This window comes from Lichtheimia ornata, assembly GCF_029851405.1.
Source record: "Lichtheimia ornata isolate CBS 291.66 chromosome Unknown scaffold00004, whole genome shotgun sequence".
NCBI lineage: Eukaryota > Fungi > Mucoromycota > Mucoromycetes > Mucorales > Lichtheimiaceae > Lichtheimia > Lichtheimia ornata.
Genome location: NW_026695324.1, coordinates 924144 through 942460, shown reverse-complemented (window position 1 = coordinate 942460; position 18317 = coordinate 924144). Strand labels below are relative to the sequence as shown.

The window sequence follows — 18317 nt, the reverse complement described above, 5'->3', positions numbered from 1 at the left end:
CATGCAGAAGACAATAAAAAAAAAGCCATGCAATGAAGATCATTTTAAACCTTGTTTTCATTCTAAAGGGGGAAGACTATAGCGTAAGATAAGAAAGAGATTGGGGGTGGGCTGATGGTGGAATCATTAGTAGTAGCACTAGTATACTTGTGGAAATGTTGTGTGTGTGTGTGGGTGGGTGTATAGAGTAATGTACAAACGAGGGTATATAATTAAGCAGGAGCCTTCCATGCTGGTGCATTGGGATTTAAGCGACTTGTGCCACCACCATTATTGTAATGATGATGATGATGATGATGATGATGGTCCTTGGTAGGTAACTTGACAGTGTATTGGGAGAGTCGGCCGTTGATCTCGGTTGTAAATGTCAAATGACCTTCCTCATTCATAAAGTAACTTTGTCGTTGTTGTTGTTGTTGTTGATCATTGTGTTTGCGGGGTGTTGTTGTTGTTCTAGAATGATTGCTGGGAGTGGGAGAGGTAGAAACAGGTGGTGCCATCATGGACCTATGCTTTCTTTGTCGATCCATTGCTCCATGGTTACGACGTAAAGTTGTATGAGTGGGTTGATCAATGACGGTGAGAGGAGGTGTGGATGCGAGCAAGCGTTTGTTTTCTCTTTCAAGCATGCTGATTCGTTTATCAAGATCAGGTCGCTCTTGCACCAAAGCTGTGTATTTGCATTCGAGCTCGTGATACTTTTGTTCCCAGATTTCCTCACTATTCACAACGTCTGCCCAATCTGGTGATCGTCCATCATCATCATCTCCATCACCACCACCTTCTTTAGAGATCATCACTGGTTCTGTTTGGAGTTCGGCATCTACAGCTGATACGCACGGACCCTTGCCATCTCGAGCTGTAATCCGCTTTCGTAAAGTATCCAATTGCTTTCGAAGTTCAGCTGTCTCTTCCTTCAATGCCTCCAATTCAGATGCTTGTGCAATGGATTTGAGTTGTTGAGCATTGATCTCACTTTCAAGCTCGATCCTTTGCTTACGCAACATGTCCAATTCATCCTCTTCATCCGTATCCTGATGTGTGGTACCACCACCACCAACAAGTTGACGATCCAATCGCGTGAGAATCGATGCACCCAATTCCAAAATCTCTCGTTTTTGATCCTCATAGAATCGACGGGCTTCACGATGACTTTCAGTAGCACGCCAAACAATCTCGGAGATGCTTTCTTTGAGTCGGCTTTCCACAATCTCATCAATGCTGTGAAGCAATCGTTGTTGTGATTGATCATTTGTGGTGGTCGTTGTATTGAAGTCGGATGATGATTGAGGCGGGGGTGGTGGGGGTGGTGGTAACTAATCATGGAATAGAGGTAAATACATGGTCCATGCATATACACACGCACACACACTCCCACACACATAAACACAGGATTTGCATGAATACATACCATTCCACTTTCGCTCAATTTGCGTAACGCCATAAATCTCGGGCTTACAGCACTTGTTCCACTGCTTTTACTCGTGCTCGTTTGTGGTTTCACCTCATGCTCCTTCTCTTGTTGTTGTTGTTGTTGTTGATTCAATGATGAACGTCGTCGATCCATAGGGGATGATGATGATGATGCATGGTAATGATCCTGATGCACTGAGGGAGGATGTGAAGTGATTCTTGAGGTGCGTCGTGAACGAATCAAGTGAGGAGGGGGTCGTAGAGGAAATGCATGAGCGCCATACAATGATTCTTCATCTGAAGTCCGTGTCTGAGAATTTTCACGTGGAAAACTCGATCCGTCATGATGCATCCAAGCAGCAGGTGGTCGTTCTACCATGGGCGATAATATCACATCTTGAATCACATCACTTCCAGCGATGCGTACACTGATGGTGGGTGTCTCAGGTTCCAATCCATATCCATGAGGAGTCGTAGGATGAGGTGTACGCGCCAATCGTGCTCCTGCTACTGCTGGTGTATGCATCCCACCACCACCACCACCACCACCATGATGAGGATGAGGCGTCAATGGTGCTCCCGCTGCAAGAAAAGGTGCTCCAGGTGAAAAGTAGTCGTTGGATGGAAATGTAAACACTGAGTTCGGCGGTAATGCAATGGTGCCAGGTGCTGCACGATGATGCTTTGGTGTTGCTGATGAGGGTGGTGGTGGTACTCCTTGTTGTTGTGATGATGGATCCATCTTTGTCGCTAACCTCTTTTGTGCCATGCCAGGATCCTCATTACTGCTATTGTTGTTATTCATCTAATACCATCCATCGGTCAGTCTACATATACCCAACCACCCCCATTCACGATAATAGGATTCCCAAAATACCTCTTGTAACTTGTCAAATAGATCGTCTTCCACATCCGTCTCATCGGTGTCGACATCGTCGTCATCGCTTGGACCCTGGGGCTCATCACGTTGGCTATTGTGGCCTTCTTGGTCATGGCGTGGTGCAATGGCTGATTTACCTCGTTCTGGCAAGTTGACCAAAGGAGGAGGGACCTTCTCCAAGTAGGCCGAGAAAATTTCACGAGATTGTGTCTCAGGAAACTGTTGCAATGATTAAGAATGGATGATGATGATGATAGATTAAATAAAATGATTGCCTACATACATGTTCTTTCGATGATGCTTTATCCGAACGGCTGCTCTTTTTGACCTTGCCATGGTTACTGAGTGGTTGTTGTATAGGAGAAGATGATTCTGGTAACGACATTGAATAGTTCTTTGGTATGGTGGATGATGATGATGATGGTAGAGATTGATGTTTTGTTGCTCGACTAGTGGGAGGAGCATTAGCAGCTGTAGGAGTGTCGTCGTTTGACATGGTAGTAACAACAGAAGAGAAAGAAGGAGGAGGAGTAAAAGAAGAAAGAAGAGCAGCTGTCATTAAACCAAGGAGAGAGTAAAAAAAAGAGAGAGAGAGAGAGAGGAAGAGAGAAGAGAGAGTAATCAACGCCTGTAACCCAATATTTTTTCGTCTTGTTGATTGCTCTCGCTCGCACTCTCTCTCTCTCTCTCTCATTCTTTCATGCCTTTATCACTCAAAAGTCAGTTCCCAGCGACCGATCGTGGCTCGTTTGCCATAGCAGGTAACCTCCCCTCAAGTTATTTCAACGTGGCCATGTCACACAAAGAAATGTATCTCTTACCCTTTCATCCAATCATCCCATTTGGTCCCCATCTTGTTCTCCACGTGTGATGTTGCACCTTGACAGTTGCCGCCTTTAGTTTACTATTGCTGTCACCCCCCAAATTATTATTGTTGTGTATAGGGTCTTCCTCACACTACCTAAGCCTAATTGCATCATTTGTGAGCGCTTTAAATGTGAATCATGCCATCCTCATCCAATCGAAGATACAAGCTTTTATTACTTTGTAAAGAACCAATAGCAATACAGATCCCAATTCATCATCTGTCAACCCATATCCTTTTACATTTCTCCCCATTAAGGTAGTAGGGTGTCCCTTTCCTCATCTCTCTCTCTACCTCTCTCCCTCCCCCCCCCAACTAACCAACCAACCATCATCTCCTCTCCCCACCTTTCGGGTGCATCCATTCACAAATACAAAAAACAAGGTTGCATGAAAAACGTGATGATAGACATCAAAAAGGGTGCGAGACGAGATAATAAGTGTAGACCTTGTACAGGCACACACACATACACACACGCACACACAACAGCAAGGAGGTGAATAAAGTCGGTGCTGTATTCTGGCACATGGGGAGGTTGCTTATTATTGTTCAAATGTTCTCTTGGCTTTGGACATTTTTAGTGAGCGACGGCGATCATCATCCCTGGGTTTCCTCTTAATTTGTATACTTGCAACCAAGGCTCAGCTTTGTACTACTTTTGGATTTGTTGTACTTGCCTAATGGTCTCTCTTTGTGATCTCGCATTTTCTGCTAAATCTCAGCCATTATAAGGTACATTCTATATACAACGAAACGTATACATACATAACAACGAGGAGAAAGAGCTCCTAATGGTGGTGATACATCATTATCCTTCGACCCCCTTAACGTTCGGCTTAATGTGTTCAAACCCCACGTGCAATACAATGCTCCCTCATCTCCTTGAACGTACAATGCACATGCATTATGGATATCAACCTCCTCGGGATATATGTTGGCCAATGCATGCTTGCAATTGACATGTGTTTTACACCATTTGGCAACAACAGAATGCTTCATCATCTTCATCCCCCTTCTTCTTGTGTCGCCTCGCTCGCTCCGTTGTTGTGTGGTACCGAAATGGGGAATCCCCGACCCTGATTGGTGGATGTCACCCCCATCTCCTTCCTTCAATTTCCCCGCTACTGGAAACGCGTCTCTCTTCCATCACTCTTTCGAGAAGGATTTTACTGGGACACGACCGTGTTGCTGCAATGAAGAAATGGCATTTATTGCACAACAGCAGAGGATTTGACCGACTATCTATCTATATACATGAGCGACTTGCTGGAACAGAGATCTGAGACTGCAACAGGTTTGGGAAAGGTGGAATCTACTCTTGTGTGAAGAGTGAGAGACGAGATTGGGATGAACAAGCCATGTGGCAGGTAAGCAATGGGGATGGATCTCGGGATAACAACAAGGCCATTCTTTTTAACATGCCATTTTAGACCACTTTGCAGTGTTGAGCTCGCCAATGAACGACACATACCCAAAGCTCGAGAGTTCCTTTCAACCATGTGAGCAACAAAAAGTAGTTTTCAATCGGAGGCATATCAAGAGCAACATACCGGGCAACTTGGGTCTACCTTGGTGTTTTGGACATCCATCTTGATTTCCCTATGATGAGACAAAGGCGAATGCGATGCAACCGCTTCGATGGATCGATTCGGGTTACAAATGAGCTCACTTTTGATCATATTATCTCTGAGGGAAGGTACGACGACATCAAGCGGATGAGGAGGGTGAGTAGTGTATGTATGTAGGAAGGATAGTCATTTAGATACAAGCAAATGCGAATAAACCCTTGATGAGACGATGCATATATATGTTACAAGTTGATATCTTTAGATCATGACGCCATAGATATTGAGCCATCTAAATCACTAGAAGTTATCAAAGCGAGCACATCGACACTAAATACTAGTTTAATGATGAAAGTATAGGGTGTATAAACAGGTCTGTACAAAATGGTATCATCTCTTGTTGAGGTTATATACAATTTCAATCTTCGTCTTCTACCTCTTGAATGGAGAAATAGGGATGATGCTTCTACATCTCTGTGTGAGTAAAAGCATTACAACATTAGCGAGTTGTCGTTTCTTACCATCCAATGACCAATGGTGCCTCGCTTAACAGGATCACGGCTTAGCAATGTCTTGATGATATCACGTGTTTGTGGGTCATGGATATGATCCTCAAAGCCAGGGATGTCTAATTCCACTTGCTCATTCCATCGTATGCCATTGATCAGCCCCGGTGTAAGAGGTGATGGGTGCGAAATAAAATGTAATACGGTGTCATCGGTAATGTTAGCTGGGAAGAGTGGTTCATTGGCCTCAAGTTCCTGTTGTCATGGCAACCACCAATTGATGATGAATGAGTGTTTTTGTTGCCTACCACCAAATTCTACACTTACATAAATGATACATCCAAGTGACCATAAATCTACACTGGCTGATGCTACAACACCGTGCGATTCAATACCATAGGTCGTGGCTCGGGCTACTTCAGGTGGACAATAACGAGGTGTGATCAATCCCACGCATTCCTGGCCAATGGTACGACTCGCTTCGAAATCAATGAGCTTGAACACGTATTTTCCTTGCTGATATTTTTGCATAATGTTGCTTGGTTTAAGATCACAAAAAGCAATATCACGAGAGTGGCATGCTGCAAGTCCTTTAGCAACATCGCATATCATGACACGTGATAAGCTTGCTGATTCAAGTCGTTCCAAAACAGCCACATACTCCAGGTTGTTGTTATTGTTGCCAATGGTGAGCATTTCTTGTAAAGCGACAACATGTTGCGTTGCTGATTGTAGTTTGACAAGGGCACGACATTCACGTTCCCATGCTTCACGACGCCCAAACACCTTAAGTGCCACAGGATCTCCCTCTAGTGTGCCAAACCAAATCTTGTTTGTGGGTCCCACGTGATGGGGCGTGCCATCTAATGTATACCGATCCGCTGGTACTTGCATTGGCAATGACTGTAATCGTGCTAATCGTTCAAGCGGACTAATGTTGTCATCATCATCATCATCAGGATCATGTTGGTTCTCTTTTTCAATGGTTGTTGTAGACGTGGGTGAATTGATGGCTGCCATATTGACACGCTGTGCGAGTGGAATCGTAGACGATGAGGAAGATGACGTGATGGTGGGATGGCTGAAATGAACATAAGGCACAGTAGGCGATCCAAGACCAGCAGAGGCTAACGTGCTACTATTAATACTACCACCACCACCACCCCCAATGCCTCTTGCTGCTGTGATGGGTCGAGTAAATTCATTGGGCTTTTGAAGAATGATTTCGTTGGGTGATTGTGCTGGTGGAATGATCATGTATGACATGGAGCCACCTTCTTCGGATGTTGTCGTGGCTGTTGTTGGATGTTCAGCTGTCATCAATGATGGCACATTGGCAGCACTATTGTTAATGCTGCTATTGACGCTCATGTGTTTGGTGCCCACGCTGTTCAATGCATTCATGCTATTGCGTTTTTCATCCAAAATGAGGCCACCCTTTTCTTGTTGTTGTTGTCCCTTTTCATGGTGCTGCTCAATGTCCTCATCTTCAGGAGAAAGAGTCTTTTCTTGTTTTTGACGTCGTTTGCTTCGTCGTAAGAGTAGGAAACACAATGCGGCAAGCACAATGGCACCCCCTACTACACCACCCACTGCTGCACCAATGATGGTTTGCTTCTCATTATCGCCATGTTGTTGTCCTGATGCTTCACCATGATCATCGCCATCATTATTAGAATCGGGTGGTGCAATGGTTGGTGGTGGTGTAGATTCGGCATCAAATCCCTGAGGAGCAACACGCGTCCATGACCATGCTTGAATGTCGAGAATATAAATATCGCTGTCATTTGTGGCACCTACGCCCCATCCGCCAAAAATATAAATCTTTTGTTTAGCTTTATCCAAAACGGCGGTGTGACCTATGAATAGTAGTAGTGGTTGTCAAAAAAATGCATAATTAGTAACAGCTTTCGCTCATTGTGACGATGATGACTACTACTACTACTTTACCCATGCGTGCATTTGGGCCACTTGAAAGATTTGTCATTGGAGCCTGACGCCATTGAAGCTGTGGGTATTGTGATGCATCTAAAATCCATACACCCGTGTCAAAAGGTCGGTCTGTGCCACCACCAAAAATGATCATTTGGTCGTCAAGGCAATTGGCAGTGTGTAAACGACGAGCACCAGGGGCAGCATTGTTGCTACTTTGGACTTGCACTTGAAGATTCCATGTACCCTGACCAAGCGTGTAGGTGAATACATCCGAAACGGGATTTGATTTGGAGCCGGTTGTTGAACCACCGTAGCTGATGATGCAGTTGCAATGTGGGATATAGCACATGGCGTGATCAGTCACTTGCATGCCGTTGCTAGCGGGTGCCCATGTATATGCATTGGCATCCATGACATAGAGCGAGTTGAGTACTGCATTGGTGATTGGATGCCCATTGTTGTCCACAGATAAACCACCATAGTAGTACAACGAGTTGTTCACAAGACTCATTGCATAGCCGGAAGCATGACCAGGAGGAGATAAGCCTATTGTTGTTGTTATGGAGGAGGATGATTAGTATTACTACATACATGCAACAACTTTTATACAGGTTGGCAGGGGGCAACGTACTAGCTGTTGGGAAGCTCCAACTCCAACTATTGGTGTCAAGCTTTTGAAGGCTACTTGCACCACCACTCGTATTGGAAGCAATGGCAAGCATTTGACCAGGGCTTGGAACATGCGTAGCTGCAAAAAAGACTTGTCCTGGCATGGTATTTCCACTGCTCACCGCCACATTGGGATGGTACCATGCACCTTGTTGTGAGTTCCATACCCAGACATCATTTGTGCCTGACAGGTTGCTGTTGGGATCACCATCAATGTCTTGGTTGCCACCATAAACAATCACATAGGGATCAACATAGGCTATGTACATGTATACATGATGAGTATGGCTTTCTATTCCAATGACAGCGTACGCATAAACAACACAAACCTCCTGCATGACCAGCACGCCATGGGACATGGTTTTGACGTGTGCCAAGTTGACCTTGCGCAGATACGTTATCACCGATTGCAAGGAGGAAGAGCACCAACAGCAACAGCCACACTTGCATGGTGGAATAAAAAGATGATGTTTTTTGCACGTATCGTTGTGCTGTGTGCAGGGTGCGGAAGAAAGAGGAAGGACAAGGGGGGAAAAAGAACTCAAAGTTCCCAAAAATTATTACCCCATTGTTTACATGATTACTGCGCCCAACCTATATAAGCACTGCATCACTGCATATCATCATTCGCCGCCCTAATAGCGGTGGCATGGGAACAAAAAGCCCATCATTGTGGACGTTGCCAATTGTAACAAATAGAAATCAAGGAAACACCGTCGTCATCATGTTTAATCTACTGCACAAAAATCGTGTATTGAGAGCTTGAGGGAGCGAGAGAGAGAGCGAAAGGGAGGGTATATACGAAAAAAGAACAAAAAGGCAGCTATGCATATTTTACTGCTGTTGCTGTTGCTTGTACAAGGCCTCGACATCTTCAACGTCTTCCTTGGAGCCGAGCCAGATACCCGATCGATCGTGAATATGCTCTGGGATGATATCCAAAGCATCCATGGTACCGGTAGTTGCCTTACCACCTGCTTGTTCAATCAAAAAGGCCATAGGGAAGACCTCATAGAGGATACGAAGCTTTCCACGCTTGGACTTTGCATCCGCGGGATAACCAAAGATGCCACCTGGTAACACCACAAAAAGGATTAGCCATCAGACGTTGCACAAATCGGGACTATTATGCGCATGCAAAAAACGTACCATACAAAAGTGTGCGGTGGATATCAGACACCATGGAACCAACATAACGTGCGCTATACTTTTGCTTGACCGTGTCGACATACTTTCGGCTGGGTTCATCAAAGTGCTTGTAGTTACCCTCGTTGATGGAGTAAATCTTGCCACGAGGAGGCAATTTGATCTACAAAGTGTGTCTTATCAGCAAATTTGTCCGTTTTTTTCTCCCCTATCTTCCGTAGTAGTCGTACTCACATCAGGATGTGTCATGATGAATTCACCGATAGCAGGATCCAAAGTGAAGCCATTGACGCCGTTACCAACAGACTATAAATTACGTGGTTAGTCTCCACGTGATCCTGACGTAGGCAGCAATAAACAACCCCCTAACTTACCAAGATCATTTCACAGTACGAGCCTAAAAGCCAATGGGTTAGAGATACCCAAGATCAATCGTCCAAACAATATCCCCATGTTACTTACCGTACATGCAGTAGCCAGCAGCAATAAGCTCACGACCATTACGCAAGAGATCCTTCTCAGTGGGGTTTTCGTGATCGGCCTAATAAAAGCAAAAGGCGTATGAGCATCCACCTTGATAACGTATACGCGCGTTCGTTTCACCATCCTTTGTAATAATACTTACCACCTTGAAAATACCAAAGATAGTACCAATGGAAACACCGCAATCAATGTTGGAAGAACCATCCAAAGGATCAAAGGTGACAATGTATTTGCCGCGTTGGTTGTGATCTTGAATCACCATAGCGTTTTCATCTTCCTCAGAGACCAAAACACAAGCCTTGCCAGAAGAGATAAGAGCATTGCGGAAAATGTCATTGGCGAGCAAATCCAACTTTTTAACGTCTTCGCCTTGAACATTGGCAGTGCCGGTCAAACCAAGCCTACACGTACGCATCAAGTTAATAGGGTGGTTGTACATGGAGCATATGAAAATCATACAAGTTCACGAGACCAGCTTGCTTCACCTTGGAAGCGACAAACTTGCATCCAAATTGGATCGAGGTCAACAACAAGGTCAAATCACCAGTAGCTTCAGGAACGTACTATCATATCATAGCAAGGGGTTATTACGTGTCGCTTGCAATGACACGTCATGTCGACTTTCCACATACCTGTTGCTGAGCAAGCACCCAACGCGTCAAGGTAACGAGATCAGTACCACGACCGACTGCGATTTCGTCAAACTTGGTTTCTGGCATTATGAGTGAGTTGTGTCAAAAGTGTGGGAAAAAGAGAAAAGAAAACGAAAATGATAATGCGTTGGGCTAATTTACGCTTTTTTATAGTGAGCAAGCATAATTCTTTTTTGGATTGGGGGACTATGTGGAGGTGTGGTTGGTACGGGTGTATCGGAGTCAACAATTGCGGGGTAAGCCGGTAGGATAAACGTGGAGCATAGGAACAATTTCACATGCCACTATGAAAGAAGGAAGCAGTTCTTGCCCTCGCACATGGATTTGGTGAGTCGTTGATACATGACTTGCTTGTTGGAATAATCTGGAAGCTTGAGATAATTGGCACATGTCATCACCGATGGCAAATAGTCGTCTGGTAAAAGAGGTGGCTCGCATTGTTTCCGCACCACTGTAAACACAGGCCGCATAGCATGCCACCCTTGTATTGTAAAATGAGTCAGCAATGACCTTTGTCTTATCCATCCCATCCCTTCCCATCCTTTACATACCTCCAATCGGTAAACGAGGACTTCCTGTAGTGAATTGCAAAAAGTCGCGTCGTTCTTGCTGGGTCATTTCCGAAAGGATGGCCACCAAGTGTTGCACAGTACGGCTTTCCATGGTGTACCCATGATCTGCATGGATGGCACTCGAGATAGCTATGTAGTCCACAATAAAAATAGCACGTCAATAACAAATCCACTGAACAAAGAACCTCGCGCGCTTACTTGAATATGACCAATCTTCCACCGAGTTACCAAACAATGAAACAAGTTCCTCCGGTGACAGAATTTTGAGATGATCCAAGTCAAAGATACTGCTAAAGCCTTTTCGAAACATTGCCATTTGTTCTCGAATGCCGGATCCCATAAGCATATCCAATAGCATGTCCATATACTCCTTGACATTGTCGATCGTCACTGCCATATTTTCGCCATTCTCCTATATGTGTGTGTGTTACATCATTGTTTCGTATATAATTTCTTTGTCGGAACATACCTGCAGCATAATTTCGGGATGCCCGGGTAACGTGAAATCCAGACACAGATCCTCCAAACGGCTGTGAATGGTTCTTAGAGCCGATGCCTTTTTCGCCGCCGTCTAAAAACAAACCCACCCCCACAATTAGTAAGAAAACGTGTTCTGGTAGATCCTCCTCCTCCTCCCATCTCCTCTTACTTACCATGGATGCATCCGAAACGATGGCTTGTTTCTCGTCAACAAAGTCTTGTAAAACTTGTAGCGAATTGCACAACACCGGATCAATATCCTGCCAAAAGAAGATTTTATCATCAGCATCCCGTCAACATTCGGAAAGAAAGCAATCATGCGCACGTGCCAATGAACCCCCATCCCCCTTTCCGCGGATCCCCCTTTTCCTTACCCTGAGCAATTGAAGAGAAGGAGGAGGAAGCACTAGTTGTGATTCCGAAAAAAGTAGCTTGAAGAAGGCTGGACTAAATGGCATGTCGATGATCCTGAAATCCACCATGGCTTTGGCAACAAAGCGACCCAAAGTTTCAAATAGCTTGAGCGTCATTTTGCCAGTGGATGTTGTCTTTTGAAAAGGTGCCATGGGCATTGGAAATAAACCGTTTTTGTTTGACACGTATTCTCCTCCAACTGAATCATCCTCATCATCATGACGCCACATGGCAAGTGTCTTTTTGCTGAATTCCTTGGACACAGCAGCATAAAACTCCAATGTAGGTCCTAATCCGCTACCCTCTTCTCCTGTGTATTGCACTTCGAGTGTGGATTCCATCGCACCAAAGTTATCAAGGATTTTGGTAGCTGACATGAGCATGTTTTCACGAGGGATCTTGACCTTGTGTCGTGTGGATTGATGCAAAAGAGGTTGTTGTTGTTGCTGGTCATCAAGCAATGATAAATGGTGTTGCCCTCCTCCTTCTCCATCCTGATTGTTGTTGTTGTTGTTGCCACGCATTTGCAAACTTTGCCACCGTGCCATCAGCCGTGTGTAACCATAAGCTGTGCTTTGCAAAAAGTGGTATCGCGTCTCGAATGGGAATAAGAAATTGTACTTTTGCATAAGCCAATACGTCCAATCAGGTAAACATCCACTGGCAATGATCAAAGATTCTTCCAATTGCCGTTGCATCTTGCCGGTCAACTTGCGATTGACAAAGTCGACGTTGATAGGTGGGTTTCCAATGTTGTTGCTGCTGCTGCTTTCAATCAGCTGGTAAAGTGCTGCAAGCAATTGAAGCACCTTGTCACACGTTGTGCCATTCCCCACGCTTGCAGGAATTGCTGTAGTAGTCGTCGGTTCAGGTATCTTTGGTTCTTGTTCTTGCGTGGATCGTTCAAATCGGAAAGAAAAAGAGAATGAAGATGTCCAAAAGCCCATGCGGCCCATGTTGTTGTTGCTTAGGCTACGATGAATAGCACCATAAATGGTTGTCTCGGGATCGACAGAAACACCTCGTGCGAAAAAGTGCACTTTCCATTGTCCCCCTTGTTTCTTTTGTGTTTGCTGTTGTTGGTTGACGTGGGTGCGTTTGCCCTAAGCATGAAAGGATCAATCATCATGCATAGGATGTTTTTTTGTCAATATACATACTTCATCATCGATTTGCATTGGATCATTCTCATCGTCTTCATCTTCATCATCCGTATCTTGTCCTCGATCAAGCGATTCAATCACATCAGGGTCACACATGGAATCTGCATCCGAATCATCATCATAAGGTTCATAGTGGATGTTGTCCAATGATAAGGTTGAAGCGTTCATGAGTGGGCCAACACGCGTCACAAGGTATTCCTCCAGCATCTTCAGCTTTGCTACCACGGGCACCAGCACCGTATAAGAGCGTTGTTCAAGGGCTCCTTCACCGATAAGACGCACACGAATTTGCTTGTTGAGCATGTTGCTTGGGTTACGGAATCCGTCGTTTGGTGCTTCAAGAGGTGTCACAATTTGAAACTGCTCTGATCGGCTCAGGGCAATCTATACAAATGCGTGAATCAGCCAGTTGAACAAGCATGAATAAGAACACCACATACCTGTAAGCGGTCTATAAGTTTACATAGTGCTTGCTGGTTTGTGTCATCTTTGTTGTGTAAAAGTGTGTCACAGAATGCCGTGCGTCGTGTTGCAAGTGATGGATCGTCGTTGGTGAGATAATGCAATAATGCGTCAAGGACACCTGAGCGTGATAATTCAAAGCTGCTGATACCAATATTGCTGCCATTGATAATTTGAAGGAAACGCTCCAAGGCAGTAGCCGCAGCCGAACCCTCCTCTTTTTGAAGTTGCAGTGAAATCGAATGGAGTTCCTTGAGTCGATCGTTGTAGCCGAATTCCTTGCTGCGTACGTGATAGGAAAGGTTTTCGTACTTGCACATGAAATTCTTTGCCAGCATAATAATGTAACGTTGTGCCAACGTATCACCCAAGCCGTCATTGCCATGTTGTCTGAAAAGGGATATCGATTGTTGATGGTGCTGAGTAACAAGACCAGGAATAGGTGGTGGTGGATGTTGTAATGGAATATCAGCAGTCGTTGCCATGGACTTTTGAGAAATGGTATCAATCTCATGAAGCACGCCTTCAATCTCAAACACGCTGTAATAGACATCCGGGACCTTGGTAACAAGCAATTCGGCTTGATAAAGAGCATCCATTACCAACAACTCGTGGTCTCTTTGTGTGAGAATCTCAACCAAGAATTCAGAGAGAGGGACATTGGTGGTGATGCGTCGTAATGTGTCCTTGTCACAGTAGTAAATGATCTTGGCCAATGCATGGGTGATTTGCTCTCTCAGTGCCACGTTCACCATGGATGTGTATGCTTCAATCAACAAAGGTAATAGAATACGGCCCATGCGTTCAAGTAGCTCTGGCTTTCTTTTCAAGAGTCTGATATGGACGCTCATATTCTCGTTGCTGCTGCTGCTGTTGTTGCTGTTGCCATTGGAGAATCGTCGAAGTACAAGAGGAGGGGTAATGCTGGTTGTCGATGCTTGTGATGATCGTGTTCGTGAAGCAATAGGGGCAGTGTTGAGTAATCGATCGGCACTCCAAAAGTCTAATGAATATCGAGATGAGTGAGTATTCAGGATGGCATCATGTGGGGTAAAAACGTTTACCTTTTGGAAGAGGGGGTAAAAGATCCACAATGATTTTGAGGATAGTTGAAACGGTATCACGCCATTTGGTATCCATGGTGATGTTGACAATCTGCTCGGTGATATCGTCAGGCATAGAGGATGCACCAGTGATGATTTGATAAAACTTGGAGGCGATATCAAGATCCAAAACCTGACAAGTGAGATGAGGAGAGTGGCGAGAAATAGCACGAAAGATGCGTAAGAGATAATTGAAAGCCGAAGGGCGTACAGCGTTGTTGTTGCTGCCATTGACAGGAATCAGCTGAATCAACTTTTCCAAGAGTTGAGGCGTGATCAATTGTTCTATTCTCACTTTGTCGGCACCGCAGCTATCGATCAATCGAGCCCAGCATAAGCAAGTAAGGTCAACCACTGTTTGGTCGGGATAAGAGAGCGTCTCTTTCAATATGTCGATCACTTGATGAATCTCTGCATAAACCTCATCGTCCATAATCTCGATACCACGCATGCAATTGGAAGCTGTTTGCAAAGCACTACGCTGAAAGTGAATCGTAAAGAAATGAAAGTGCTTGACGGCTGCATTGAGACCACCACCGCGTACAACATCTTGAGGAAATTGGATGGACACTTTTTCCAAAGCCTAATAAGAATGATAGGTCAATGATCCTATTGCCATCAATGATAATCATCTTCATCCTTCCTTCCTTACTTACATAAAGTGCCTGTTCCTGCAAATCAATGTAGTCGCTCGGTTCCAGCTTGTCGCAAAGTACAGGTACACCATTATTGGCAACAACAATAGAAGCCGCAGGAGGAAGAGCATCCAATAAATTCGAAAGACATTGACAAGCCAAGATCATCTTTTCAGTCGTTTGACCACCACCTTGGGTAGCAGCTGATAAGTCCATCATGGGATCCTCCGCCAACATTGCCAACATCATTTGCTCATCCATGCCATGATCCAAGGTGGAAGAAGGGGATCCTTTGAGTATCTCCAATAACGTCACCACCAAATCTCTGCAGTGAATTGTACCAGCCAATGTTTCCTCATTGCTGACCGAGAGGATCTCTGCAAGTTCTTGAAGTGCGGCAAGATGTGATGATCCATTGTTGTTGCCATCACCCGTTTGTTGCTTGAGGGTTTGAATCAACGTGTCAAGACGTGAATGCGTGTCATGCAATCCATAGATGCCTTGAAGTCGATAAAGATTCTCATATTCGTCATGCACATGAGCCGTTGTTGTTGAGCGAGGTACAAGTGCAACTGGATCAACCCAATCTTCTTCCTCATCCTCATCCTCTTCTTCACTATCCGATAATGAACGATATTGTGGATAAGCTGCAGGTGTAGGCGTAGTCATTGCATTTGGAACATTGGCGTTGGTAGGTGCACTTTGTTGTTGTTGAATGGTAGCTGTTGGTTTGGGTGTGGTGGTAACTGATAAAGGTGGTGATGATGACACAAGAGGTTGGTTTTTAAGCGGAGCTGACCTGTGGTTTATGCGATGATGATTTTAGCTTCCAGGATTTCTTCCACACGCCCTCACCCAACCAGGTTCCCCGACCGCATAAATAATTGCATATCGATAGTGCCTCCCTTTCCCTCCTTACCGAGTTTTGGGTTCCTTGTTGGTGTTCACTTCCCATGAAGGGTCTCTTGTTGTTGTCTCAGTAGAAGCCGATGCTGCTGCTGCAGTCGCTTTCCCTTTGCCTTTGCGCGAACTAGTACGACCTCCACCACTGCCACTGCTACTAGTAGTACTTGATGATGTCTTGCTGCGCTTTTTGGATACTTGACGCCCACTGTGCTTACGCTTCTTGCTATCATCCCTGAAAATGAAAATAGGTGAGTGATTTAGGTATAGAACGCGTATCAAACAAGATCGCCTCCTGCAGCGACTTGACCACCCATATCTTACTTCATAGACGAGCTATCATCACTATTCTCGGGAACTGGTTGTCGTTTACGCAAGCTGTATCTTTCAGAAGAACCCGATCCACTATGGAATCAATAATAAAAAACAGTTACATGTCAGGTCATGGCAAGGGGGTGGGACAACCAGTGGTCATTTTACCTTGCAGTGGCCACAGGTGTGGAAGAGGACGAGGAGGGATCGCTCATGGCAGTGGATGCAGTGTCTGGAGATGGTCTGTAAGAAGCTGTAGATCGTCTTGTTCTCTTCGATTGGTGCTCCATGGCTGTGGACAATTGAGAACGAGAGAAAAAGAGTGAGAGTGGGTGGGTGAGAGAGAGTGAGAGAGAGAGCGACAGCTGCTGAAACGTGCCTATCTCATTTTCCCTCCCCTCTCGTCATCATCACAACTCCCCCGCCTCCTCCTAAAGAATCATCATCACTTGAGTTACAAGCACTCTTGCCATCATTACCAAGCTATTGGATGCCCATCTTGGAATCATCAGCTTGTGTTTATCTTTATCTATTCTTCTATGCAAGTTGTGTCGCGTGGCACAGGAAGCACATTTTACTACATTTACGATCACTCTTAAAACATCTTGTAAGGATGAGCAATCCACTTTTCGCTGCATGAATATACGGCTTATGTACTACTTTTCATACAACAATGTGCCTGCCAGTAGTACAGAGGATGCATGTCAACTTCAATTTGCAGCAAGCAAATGAGATGGGCTATGTACATGGATAAGGAAAACGAGCGTCATTATATTTCATTCGTACCACATCAGATGATGGTGTGCTTGTATATGTTCTTTGAGCGCTATATTCAAAGCCAAAGCAGCTCAGCAAACGATATCGGATTATACAGGTACGGAGCATGGATCAATTTATGCAAAATCACTTGCCACAATTGACATTTGCCACTATGCATATGATCGGCTATGGTCAGCGTCATTAACATCCTATACTTTTATGTCATCGATATACAGCCATTTATGAAAAAGCAGAATGTTCATTACGTGTTTATTGCATTACCCTATATCTTGATCATAACTTCCTGTTGGTCCCTTTACAAAAGTAGGATAAGGAAAATCGAAAACAACAAAAGCAGCAATGACCAGAGGCAATGAATGACGGGTGTAGTAAAAAGTTGGGACATGTACATGCATTAATACTAGCTATGTATCCTACAGCAGAGGGATCAAGCACCACATCCGCTTTCCTCGTGCCTTCGCAGTGCTGATCAAAACGACGGCGTATCGAATGCTCAAAGTGATTGAGCCGCCGTTTTCTTTCCATGATGGAAAAGCTCCACCGCTTGCATAAAAAAAAAGAAAACGTCACCATCGTGGCCAGGACAGGCCACACCATTGATGGCCGAGCCTTCTTGAATTGCACCCCGATTGAATAATGTAATCTTCCCTTTTTTTGCTTTCATGCGTACAAGAGGTTTATAGGGCTGAATCTTGTCATCGCCTTTTACAAAATATGATTCACCTTGAGGTGACCTTGCACATTCTCATATGTTTGGCCAGTCTGTTGCAGAAAGCGAGATCGCCATTGTTGTAGTATGGCATGGAATCTTCAAAGAGCCGGCTTATTGAAACATGAGGACTTGATGATGACATCTTACAAGATCAATAAGAAGGTCGCAAGGACCTCCAAACTAGTCAATGTCTTGAAAAAGAAGGACCCTGCTTGACTTGTTGACATCAAGGCTATTCTTGTCGAATACACCATGTGCCCACCTAATTGAAGAGAAAGTGAGCAAGTACATCATCAAGCAAGATGATCAGGCTTTACCTTAATAAAAGAGCTACATATCACAACGACAATCAAAGTCGTAGGCTAACAATGAAACGCTAAAGATCACCGTATATTAGTACATGGATCACTTACAAGAAGAATATCCATCATGGTACTCACATAATCTTGGGCTTTGAAGGTGTCAATAATCAAAGAGTGATAGGATGAAAGAAAAGATGTGGGCGGCGACAACATCCTTGTTTATATCTGGATGGTGGGCGTGGGTATCGCTGTGATCACACAGAATGATGAATGGCTGATAGATTGTTGTTGGGGGTTGTCATTGGCGTGTTTGTCGAAGTCCATGGATAAACAAGATGACGGTATCCATCATCCATCTGCTATC

General features: G+C 44.6%; 4 protein-coding genes across 4 annotated transcripts; all 4 read right to left on the bottom strand.

Moving 5' to 3' along the window:
- Positions 1 to 212: 212 nt before the first annotated feature.
- On the bottom strand, positions 213 to 2852 carry O0I10_001750 (uncharacterized protein; the record flags this gene model as incomplete). The annotated part of the gene is made up of 4 exons (XM_058481842.1): positions 213 to 1316; positions 1460 to 2218; positions 2291 to 2512; positions 2577 to 2852. The coding sequence occupies 4 exons, from the start codon at positions 2850 to 2852 to the stop codon at positions 213 to 215; spliced, it is 2361 nt and encodes a 786-aa protein (XP_058347699.1).
- Positions 2853 to 5141: 2289 nt separating this feature from the next.
- On the bottom strand, positions 5142 to 8283 carry O0I10_001749 (uncharacterized protein; the record flags this gene model as incomplete). Its single annotated transcript, XM_058481841.1, has 6 exons — positions 5142 to 5189; positions 5245 to 5484; positions 5557 to 7088; positions 7180 to 7710; positions 7796 to 8092; positions 8163 to 8283. 6 exons carry the CDS (start codon positions 8281 to 8283, stop codon positions 5142 to 5144), a joined length of 2769 nt encoding a protein of 922 aa, XP_058347698.1.
- A 384-nt stretch (positions 8284 to 8667) lies between these two features.
- On the bottom strand, positions 8668 to 10181 carry O0I10_001748 (uncharacterized protein; the record flags this gene model as incomplete). Its single annotated transcript, XM_058481840.1, has 8 exons — positions 8668 to 8906; positions 8983 to 9142; positions 9214 to 9285; positions 9354 to 9376; positions 9442 to 9520; positions 9605 to 9863; positions 9922 to 10025; positions 10095 to 10181. The coding sequence occupies 8 exons, from the start codon at positions 10179 to 10181 to the stop codon at positions 8668 to 8670; spliced, it is 1023 nt and encodes a 340-aa protein (XP_058347697.1).
- Positions 10182 to 10399: 218 nt separating this feature from the next.
- Positions 10400 to 16449, bottom strand: O0I10_001747 (uncharacterized protein; the record flags this gene model as incomplete). The annotated part of the gene is made up of 13 exons (XM_058481839.1): positions 10400 to 10596; positions 10667 to 10816; positions 10886 to 11099; positions 11157 to 11258; positions 11341 to 11427; positions 11542 to 12684; positions 12742 to 13128; positions 13185 to 14209; positions 14271 to 14892; positions 14966 to 15743; positions 15864 to 16082; positions 16172 to 16252; positions 16328 to 16449. 13 exons carry the CDS (start codon positions 16447 to 16449, stop codon positions 10400 to 10402), a joined length of 5127 nt encoding a protein of 1708 aa, XP_058347696.1.
- Between the last annotated feature and the right edge of the window lie 1868 nt (positions 16450 to 18317).